This window comes from Physcomitrium patens, chromosome 22 (genome assembly GCF_059467195.1).
Source record: "Physcomitrium patens ecotype Gransden chromosome 22, ASM5946719v1, whole genome shotgun sequence".
In the NCBI taxonomy this organism is placed as follows: Eukaryota; Viridiplantae; Streptophyta; class Bryopsida; order Funariales; family Funariaceae; genus Physcomitrium; species Physcomitrium patens.
Window position 1 is genome coordinate 2,774,718 of NC_143431.1, and position 10,901 is coordinate 2,785,618.

At 39.2% G+C, this 10,901-nt stretch overlaps 2 protein-coding genes across 5 annotated transcripts; both read right to left on the bottom strand.

Annotated features, from left to right (window-relative positions):
* Positions 1-476: 476 nt before the first annotated feature.
* LOC112274642 (uncharacterized) lies at positions 477-4,566 on the bottom strand. The gene is made up of 11 exons (XM_024504296.3): positions 4,172-4,566; positions 3,682-3,779; positions 3,426-3,531; positions 3,128-3,226; positions 2,737-2,802; positions 2,493-2,609; positions 2,172-2,246; positions 1,896-1,998; positions 1,527-1,574; positions 1,192-1,313; positions 477-929 (listed from the first exon to the last, which is right to left on the bottom strand). The coding sequence occupies exons 1-11, from the start codon at positions 4,265-4,267 to the stop codon at positions 822-824; spliced, it is 1,038 nt and encodes a 345-aa protein (XP_024360064.1). The 5' UTR covers positions 4,268-4,566; the 3' UTR covers positions 477-821.
* Positions 4,567-7,336: 2,770 nt separating this feature from the next.
* Positions 7,337-10,601, bottom strand: LOC112275224 (inositol-phosphate phosphatase). 4 transcript variants are annotated; one of them, XM_024505399.3, is made up of 11 exons: positions 10,436-10,601; positions 10,243-10,290; positions 9,843-9,901; positions 9,627-9,733; positions 9,463-9,543; positions 9,182-9,370; positions 8,975-9,029; positions 8,748-8,860; positions 8,547-8,647; positions 8,382-8,438; positions 7,337-8,233 (listed from the first exon to the last, which is right to left on the bottom strand). In XM_024505399.3, the coding sequence occupies exons 3-11, from the start codon at positions 9,859-9,861 to the stop codon at positions 8,137-8,139; spliced, it is 819 nt and encodes a 272-aa protein (XP_024361167.1). In that variant the 5' UTR covers positions 9,862-9,901; positions 10,243-10,290; positions 10,436-10,601; the 3' UTR covers positions 7,337-8,136. The 4 variants fall into 4 exon arrangements, with proteins under 4 accessions (XP_024361167.1, XP_024361165.1, XP_024361164.1 ...); XM_024505397.3 differs by having other exon boundaries at positions 9,843-9,921; XM_024505396.3 differs by having other exon boundaries at positions 9,843-9,935.
* Between the last annotated feature and the right edge of the window lie 300 nt (positions 10,602-10,901).

Genomic DNA, 10,901 nt, shown 5'->3' on the forward strand with positions numbered 1-10,901 from the left:
CCATCGTGACTGGATGTATCAGGATGGACCCTACTATTACCTGCGTAGAAGCGGTTGCCAGTTGAAAAGGAAAATCTGCAAATGCATATGAGCAAACTACGTTAAATTCCACGTCTCCGATCTTAGTACGTGATCCGCGTCCCTCTGTGCGCAAGCATGCACGACTACGACCACGACCACGCCAAGCTCAGCTGCTGCGGTACAAAAAGGTGCAACACTATCACAAATGATCGGGGGAGATTAAATCTTTGATCCGCCCTCCCCAATGGCGATTGGCCCACTTGCAAGATACCATAATCGATTGTGTACAAAATACGTCAGCGAAAAGCGTTCTAGCTATATAATTCACGTTAAACTTACTGCTGGAACGATGGCAGTAAGTTTTTCGGCCAGTCAAAGCTGGGCACATCCATCCTAGACCCACAAAGAAGATGTGGTCACTCATTTAACAAAGGGCACGTTAGGAAGGCACGGTCTGCGAAATGCTTCACTTGATTGATAACATGGCAAATTCCAATGTGTCTTTACTAGGGTAAAGGAAATTGATCTTTAAAGAATAAGAAAAACAGCTAATAATACATGCTAGCTGTAAAAGCATAGTCCAGCTTGGAAATTAGGAAACGTATCCATCAGAAAAAATCTGAAACCTCATACTAAGTATGAAAGATTGTGCTGCAGCGCATGGTGGCCAAGAGAATTGGTCCACAGCTTCTGATCAGAACTTGGGCCTACTAAACTATTCTGAGAGCCCGGAATTTCGAATAATGCTGTGCAAAATTGATTGGTCTTCATGTCACGTGAAGTAAATAACAGTACGGAGTCTATCTGGATGAAGGAGATGATTGGAAGGCTGCTATAAGAGATTCAGCTCGTGCTTCTATTTCTCTGATATACTCGGCCAAAACTCGTTGCTGATATGATCCGTTTTCCTGCAGTCGCAACAAAATGGAACCTGTGAGAACCCCCTAAAGAACAAAAACCCAAAACTTAACGGTCAACAATTTGAAGAAAAAAACTCCTAACTGGAGTCCGTGCACCCAAAGCCTTCGCGAATACAGTTGGTGTAACAATCCATCTACCAGTAACACAGAATCCACATCATACCTAAAGCTAAGATACACTTCTTAAAATGTAATATAACTAGCATTACAAGCAGGTGAGAATCAACTTAAATGAAAAGAAGATACTTACAGTCCTCATCAGTGTCCGTTCTATTCTTCTATCTACTGCCTTGAAAAAGTCTTCCGATGGAACCTCACCGCCACCGTAAGTGAATCCGTTCCTCAAAAGATCATTCCATTTGTCCTCGTCCACTGGATGGCAAAATCAAGAAACAATGAGTCTCCAGGAACCCAAAGATGATACACGCATCATCAAAGAGAGACTACAAGTTATATTTCTTTGATACAAATATAACAGCTTTAACACAAGCAAACCCATTCTGCTTTTCAGCATTTAACTTCAATTGGAATTCCGCAGAAGTTGAACTGCCAAATGACGTCTATGTTAACAGTGAGAAAGCATACCATCCATTACTTTCTCAAGCAGCTCTTCAGCTTTATCGACAACACCATCTGTAACCAGTACAGTAAAATAATGTTTAATCGATTGTCATCGCTTCAGACTCAGTGAGCAATCTGTAATACGCATATCATATAACAGCGGCTGGTGGAACCTTCTATACCCTTATGGTCTAAGAAAAACTAAACAGAATCAAAGATCTATCATCCCTCTAACATTTGAAGGCAAGGAATTCTGAGTTGAAGAACAAGACTTCTGTTCGTCTCTCAAATACACTCAAACGTTTCATATTAGGAACTCAAATTCTCCCAATCTACCATGTCAAGGGTGCCACATTGGGGTGCCCAAGTTTGTTATGGTTAAGGACCCCATACCTTTCATAGCGTAGCTGCGCTTAGAAAGTAAGCAAGCTGCGTAGAGCTGTAGAACTTTCTGAAGGATAGCTACCAGTCCAGGTTTATCTTTATCCTCCTTAGCCTAGCACCAGCATCACTTGTCAGATAATCTCCTAGAAATTGCAAAATTAGTGTTAATTAAAATTCGAAGGCAAGAATTATGTTCTTATAGATTTCGTTGAAATTCTGAATTATTCATGAGCAACCAGGTGCATGCAAACTCACAAGTCAAATCCAAAGAGGAGAAATTCTTACTTGTCGTAATTGCGCACTGACTTCAGACAGAAAACTTTCATCCAAGAAGTTCTCCAACTCCCTTTTTTCGACTTCCTGTCATTTCAACTGAATCAAGTTTAATAAATATGCCAGCGTATTACTAGATGTATAATACACCAGGTTCATGTCATGAAACAAATTAATCCCCCGTAAAACCACATCTTGTGCTAAAATACGTCTGAAAATCCAGAGGAACATCGACTCCAAAATTCCGCTAACATTTGTTTTCGTGCTGGTTGTTCTTGTTGAAATCTATATTGCTACACTTGTATCCAGATCGAAAAAGAGTTACTCCGGCACCTTGCGCATTTCAATAAGCGACGCTTCATTCCTTGGTGGCCAAACGATTTCGTTATCATCTTCCGTCAAAGGCTTAATGATAGCTTTCAACACATCTGTGGAGGACTCAATTTTCTCCTGCAGAATTATTCAAACAAGACACCTCAGAGGAGAAACAGCTGAAAATTTTGAAAAAAACTAAAGATATTGAATTAATATCAAAAATGAAGCCATTATAGGGCTAAAGAGCATTTAAAATGCGTACCTTGGTCTTACTCACAATCCGCTCGACGATGCTCATTATTTGAGAAGCCAGTTCTTCGTACTCTCCCTGCATCAAGACATACCAGAGAAGGAATAGAATGAATCCCTCAGGCATTGACCCTAACCATCTTGAGGGTTATTGTATCACGTTGGACTTGACTGGCTTTCGCCGTCTGTGAGGGATAGCTTGCAGCAAGGTATCACGTAAACAGTATCAAAAGTCACTCTAGAACACCTCTCCCTCCACTTAACAATGATCAGTACTCTCAATGTTTCTATTGAAAACACCGAACTACAGTGGAATCACTTTGGGAAATTCTGGGCTTCAGCACGATAGATATTCAAGAAGGAATTGGACGAAATAGTAATAAGAAATTGAAAAGTGAACTTACTCTGTCGTCATCTGATGTGCACAGGTCAGCCCGAGCAGCGAGACGGAGCCAAAAGGGGGCATCGAATGCTAAGACGTTCTCTGCCACTAGCTGTGCCATCTGAGGAGCCAGAAGGACAATCGAACCAGAGAATCAGCTACACCTAAAATAAAGAGACAGCAAAAGGCTAGTAACACTTGAAAGACATTCTCATCCTGATAACCCTACTACGATTCTGCGGAAGTGGAAGCCGACACAGAAATCCGAATCGTTCTTTCCAGATAAACACGTTATTCTTTAGAGACGCATATGCACTCACATTATGATATTCAGTACTCCGAAGGTTGTCAATAAGACGATCGATTTCCACAGTTGTTTTGAAAATCTTCTCTGTGGAACTTGCAGCAACGTGAACTGTCGATTTTCTGCTCATTCCCGGAACCCGCATAATGTTTTTCAGTACAAATGATGAATGAGCATCTGTCTTTACTCCACAAGAATCTGTTGGGGGAGGTGCAATTAATCACCTAAGGCTAAACAAGCAAAGAAGGCGTGACCTTGCAAAAGTAGAATACCTCGAGCTAAAAGAAGAAGAAGAAGTACTCAAGAAAGGGGCCCATAATCGTTGCCGAAAATCAAAGGCACCGGATCCACATATAACCCTGCTCCAAGCCTTGCCCATTAGACCCAGACATTATTTGTTAATGCCTCGAGCCTCTTCAACATACAGTAAATTCAACACAACAATCCACTTGGAAATCTGACTACGCAGGGGGTTTAATTCAACATTAGGTTGAAAACCAAAGAGCTCATTCTCTCATTCTCTTCTAAGCAAATCCGGAACACCAACACAAATCTCCACCCATCTCCTGTTGGAGCATTGATACAGTGGCTGATACGCCAGACGACAATAAACGGTACTGGAAAAAACGCTAGTGGGCATACTTCAAAACCACACAACAACGCAATTCAGCGATCTCAGGCTTCTAATTCACACAACTATCTGGCGGCACAGAGATTTCTACAGTTGCCCATGGCTCTAAACACGGGATAATTCTGCCATACCTGGCGACTGGAAGAGTGGACTGGTCTCGCCTCCACCACGGTAGGGACAACCCGAGAAGAAAGAGACACGCTGGCCATAGCGCATCCCGCTGACATTGCCGCTGCCTCCTAAGCTTTTTCCCTTCCTTCAAATCTCACTCCCCTTACCTCCCTCCCCACTCCTCGCTTCGCGCTCACCAAATTTCAGCCAAATCCCAGTGGCGATATCAGAAACCTCCAATGGCACCACAAGACTACAATTTCCACTCCACAAAGTCACCAACCACTCCACCCCAGCTGCTGCAAACTCTCGATAGCACCACACCCGAGAATTAATCTCTTCGGATCAAATCCGGGTGATCGTCGTGCGGTCGCGGCTCGCTGGCTGGCTGTGTGGTCGGTGCCTACGAGGCCTCCTCCTCGCACCCTCCTCGCCATGGCCGCCATAGCCGCCAACACGAGTCCAGAAGACCGATCCCAGGCCGGGCTTGCCCCGGATCTCAACCCGGCCCGACTCATACCCGTGCTTCTATCCAGTCCCCCCCCCTGTCGCGAAGGACCCTCCCGTTTTAGGGGGTCGCTGTCGTGTCAGCACTATCCTACGTGGATGGTGACGTGTTCGTCTTTCGTAGATATGTCTTGGAATTGTTCGTATAGTAAAAATGTTTCGTGGATGGGTTAATTATGTTAATAAACTTGTATGTTTTGATGTGGATATTAAGTTGGAACCATACTCTTTGATTAATGACTACCAATTTATTATTTATTTGGGAGAATGTTAAATAGACCCAAGTTTTCATTAAATCAATCCACCCATCCTAACCATCATGAAAAAAAAATAATGGCCTCTAGATTCATTTCTCCACTATTAGATCTGCACCCAATAAAAATCAACCACATTCATCACGATTACCATATTTTTCAACAATAGTGGATTTATTTAATAAAAGCATGGATCTATTTAACATTCTACTTTATTTATTATAATAGTGCGGAGGATGCCAACCAAGTTCAAGTTATCTACTTGTAATAAATCGACTTATTTTTTTCATTTATTAAATTATTCATTGTATATATATATATATATATATATATATATATATTTAAATAGTAGCATTGAAGCTAAGTTAATTTTTATTAACTTTGGCATTTCTAACTATACCTTTGATCATATTCCAAACTTGCTTATTGCATGTTTTATCCAGTGGCATCCTAGGATTTATTGTAATTTTCCTTTTTCAATTCATTGATTGTTACTATATGAGTGAAAATGTAAGCTATACTATGGATTTATATTATAAAATCTTGGACCATGCAAAAATATAAAATAATCAAGTTATTCTTATTTTGAAAGTTATAGAAAGTAGAAAATTTCAATCTAAAAAGATACTGATGTGAGTATGATATCTACTTTATATAACTTTAAAAATATTGTGAAATTTGATTGTAAGAGATTAACTGCAAAGATAGAAACAAGCAGCATGAAGATTACTTTATATCAAAGGGAAGTTGGAGAGGCATTGGAGGTGAATTTTGAAGAAGGATTGGTAAGAGAAGTATGGCTAGAAGAGAAGTTTATAATGGTGTCAAAGGATGAAAATAATTAATAGTTTTTTGTGTTTTACTAAAAGTAAGTTGATTCAAGATATAGATAGATTGATTTAATTATTTTATCAAAAATAATTAATTTAATCTATTTTTATATCTATTGTGATTTGATATTAAAAAATAAAGATACCAAATATCTTATTGAAAATAAATTAAATGAGATGTTTTCTTTTAATTTAGATCTTATTAAATAATGTATCAATAACTATTTTGTATAAAAATAAGAAATTTATATAATGAAAGTTATAAGAATAAACTAAAGTCACTTTTGGATAGTTAAAATATTTAGCAATCTATTCAAATTAATTAGAAGATATTGATATATAGATTTTACACATATATATATATATATATATATTTATAAACATAATTACAAATATCATAATAAAAAGAATATTTTAAAAAAAATAGAATAGAAAAATAGAATTATCACTAGTTACTTATAACATAGAGCTCTTAAAGACTGATTCTCATAAAACTTTGTTGTTACAAGTAATGAAGAGATAAAAGTTAAAGTGATACATACCAAATACATATAATAAAGAATTATAATTCTTAATTGAGCATAAAAAATTAACTTGTGACTTATTGTACCAATTGTTATTGTGCCAATCGTTATGACCAAGATATTTGTTTCTTTAGCATGTACACTTTTTTGATCTACATCTATATACATATATATATATATATATATATATATCTGTATAGTTCTAACTTTCAAATAGAAAAACATAGTTAATAAGATAATTTTTTATTAAAAGCAGTTCTTTAGAAAGAGAATGTACTTTCACATGTATTTTAATTCTTGTTCAATTGATTATTGTTGTCATAAAGCTGCTAAATATATAAAGGTTTGAACATATAAAATTAAAAGAAAGAATCTTATACTTAATTTAAATTGAGTTGATATATATATATATATATATATATGAACATTGAGTCAATGTTTTTTTCAAATATATATCAACTCAAATCAATATATTTAAATTGAGTTCATATATATATATTTATATATATATATATATGAACATTATTAATTTTTTTAAAAAATTAAACAAGTAATTTTTTTTTTTGTTTTGTTTTCCTAGTTTTCTAATTTGAAGCCAACAAGAAATAGTTTAGTCTTATATATATATATATATATATAACTACATGAATATATATATATATATATATATATATATACATACACATGTAGCAATTTTTAAAAATCTTAAATATTCTCTACCTTGAAACTAAGTTCTAAGAATTATAAATTACACAAATCATTGCATATTATCCGTTAAAATAACAGATACTGATAACAAAATATATTGCAAATATAGCGAGTTGAAATGAGTAAGAAATTCATGTGTTTGTAGAAGGATCGTTGATTCCATTTCGAAATGCAAAACCTTCTCTAGCGTAACTTCAACAATCTATTTTTTAAAATAAGTGATCAAATTCAGTCTGAAAGGTGGCTGTTACATTAATATCATTATCGAATATGTCAAGATGCAGGAATTCTGGGATGTCAAGTTATGCTAGAGAAGGTTTTGCATTTCCAATAACAACACCTTGTTGAATTGATTCAGTGCATGAGTTAATCAAAACTGGTTGCTTATTACGTTAATTTCTAGAGAGATGAACATCATCTTCACTACAGTCTGGGATTAACATCGATTGCGATGTACAATTCATTTACCGTTTGCTGTCTAATTTTCTCAGATCTGTCTACTTTTTTCTATCTTTTTTTCTGTTTTTTTTTTTTTTTTTTCGTTTCAGTTGGGTACATTCTCCTCAATTCATAAAGTCTTTAAGATCGATACTCGGAAGCTGCATAAGCATGCCGAAAGGCAGCTGAAGAATGCTGCAGTGATCCACAAGCACACTCTCAAATGCCAGTGTGACACTTTGAAACTGGCGACCTATCAATCGTCTTTGATAGTGAGCCCATCAAGCTTGCATGAAGACACCTTCGGAGTTCTCTCCAAAACTCTGTGCGCCACAAACATAATCCTTTTTCACATGAAGTTTAGGTGTGGGTTTTAGTCCATCTCCACAATTCTGCGGATTCCAGTAGCTCTTGCTCGCTCAGGAGTTCTTTCTAGGAATAGCTCTGGCCCCAGATGTTCTCACAAAAAAAAAAAAAAAACAACAACAGCAAAATGCTATTTCTCGGCACCCGACTGCACACAGGCCTGGCTCTAATTCATAGCTTCCATATTTACACCCTGCATGTGTAATGAAGACTCCTGATCTGCTTATACGAGGGAAGTAAAATCGAGCCCTGCTTCGGAGATGGAAACCTTTGATGCCAAAATTTAACTTTAAATCTTAAAAAGTAGAAAATGAGAATACCAAACCCTGGGTGACAAGGGAAATGGCACACTGATCCATTAAAGATAGTCTACTAAGCAGTCCACAAGAGATTGTTTGAGGTGGCCGTTTGAAGCTGCTATCAAATGCGACATCATGTCAAATTCCCCTCCAGACCTGCGGTTAAAACGACCACACAGTTCTTCACAACAGAATCGAAGCAGCAATCAAGCTTTGCAAGAAACAATAACATTATTGTGAGTAGTTGCAGAATTCATTGCATTGCAATTTCAAATTAGAATTAACAGGTATTGAAGATGCTCACGGATCATAGACTAGTCCACCAGCTTCTCGCAATATCAAAGTCCCTGCAGCAACATCCCTGGTTCCAGTTTCAAGAAATCAGGCAATCCGTGGACATTGCATTCGAAACATGACAAACTCCAGATTCGAAATTACTTGGGTTTCATATCAATCACGAGTTGCTCACCAGGGACCTCCGAAACCTAGCTCGTAGAACATGTCAAGCCTCCCACAGGCAACGCCGACTAGGTTCATGGCGCAAGAGCCACTAAGACGAAGAGACCGCACCTGCGAAAAGAAATAAAAGCCAGTATGTCAACGAGTCATCTTACACCTTGAAAGGTAAACGACTAAAGGAACAAGCAAACAACACCCACATTTTACAAACCTTATAGAGCATATCGTTAATTAGGTTAGTGGTACGGTCGACTGTGTGTTTATCTCGCTTCGTTCCGATCTCGGTTGCGAGCAATCCATTTCCTATGTGCTCTTGGCTTGAAGCTGCATCATCAAAGTCAAACAGCTTAAGGATCAGAAATTCAGATATATAATGTACCTCAGTGACGTGATGGCAACTAAAAACTCCTTGGAGAGATGACGCTGAGAGAAACTCACCATAGATGCGCTCTCCATTTAAGAAGGCTCCCTGCCCTTGAATTGCTGTGAAAAGCTGAAGATTCAAACCCCACAAGAAAAAACATTTGGTTCAATCTTCAGACTAACATTTTTATATTAAAGGAAGATTTTTTGACATGAAGTTGAATTTGGAGTCACTCTTGGGTCGCTACAACGAAACCTAGAATTCAGGAAGATATAATGTACCTCCTCAAGCAGCGGGTTATAAACGACACCAACGACGGAGACCTTGTTTATGACGAGACCAATGGAGACGCACACAAAGGGAAATTTGTGCACGAAATTTGTGGTGCCGTCCAGGGGGTCAACCACCCAAGTCGGCGCATCTGTCAAGAGTGGAATTCCGCTTTCGGAAGATTCCTCCTCTCCTATTAACTGTCAACGAATCGAAACCATTGTGAGAAATATGTCTCCTTGTTGCGAGGAGAAAGAGTATACGAGGCGCAAAGACTGGTTGGTGGGAGTACCTCATGGGACGGAAATGATGTCTTGAGCTGCGTGAAGATCAAGTCCTCACAGGCCTTGTCCGTCTCGGTGACGAGATCCACCTGTAAAATGATTCCATTATTGAATTTTGTACAGAAGAAGGCAGGAATAGAGCTGACACATTCTCCAAAGACGATGTGCTTACCATGCCCTTGTGTTCGACAGCCTTCGCTATGTGGAAACCATCCTTGATGATCTGCCCCGCTTTCTTAGCAACGTCCACTGCAACTGCTAAGCAGGTCTCCAGATCCTCTACACTTGCCAAGAATTTACATCAATTAGGTCCACTGGTGACCACTGAGGTTGAAAATCAAGGGCAAAACACGGACAGGACTCGTTGGCCAGGGATGAAACTACACACCACACTGCTGAAGGCCCATGTTGGTGAAGCCGTCCTTCGGAGGGCACGACCCTTGAGTTCTGAGGTAAATTCAGAATCCCTTTCAATACGAAACTGAAAACATCAAGACACGTACAGTAAAAACAAAATAGAAGCAGACAAAAAGCTGAAAACCGTAGTCCCGCTCATGGAAACTAAGCTTAGCTATGGCGTCGGATGCACAAATTCAAACGATCTCCACTGTTATTGGATGCGTCTAAGGACGCTCTCACGGAAAATCCCCACTCGCTACAATCTCAAACAAGCGAGATAGGCACAATGCGTGCCTGCAAAAAGGAAAAAATAAAAAAATAAAAAATAAAAACCCCTACGATCAATATTCAATGGAGCGGACAGCGCACAGGCGAGGAAGAAGACGAACCTCAGTTGACTCAGCTCTCGGATCGCAACTCAGTACAATTGGCATGAGCTACTCGCCGGAACAGCATTGCACAAAAAATAAAATCACGAAATCAGCCGCGATGCCTACTACTGAACCCCGCAACCAAATTCAGAACTACAAAACCCACTTAATCGGTGAAGCAAACAGAACGATCTCGCTAGCCCAAACGTACCCAAAAATCTACTCGTGACGAGAAACAAGCCGCCGAGTCGGCAATTCGCAAGCGCTCCTCCCCACTCCACAGGGAATCTCAACAGAAGTGCGGAAAAATAACAAAACATGGAATTGCAGATGGGGGATCACAGTAGTGGGAATTGCGTGAATCCCTTAGAGCTCCTAAACCTGATGATTCCCTTGCTGCACCAGCGATACAACACTTATAGAAATGGACACGAATTTCGTGCGCGCTTCGCAGGAAACGCGGCTGGAATCCATGGTCTCAATGCCTGTCCCGTAGTAGAAATCCCCCCACCCCCAAGGCAAGGATAGATGGATGAATGAATGACTGAACCAGCGCATCGCCTGATGAACTGCAAATGGATGAACGTGGGGGCGAGTGGGGGGAGTGGGGGCTGAGCGGCGGATAAGAAAGTGCGCCCCCCCTTGCACTTCATCCATCCATCCCTCCTCCCTCTTCT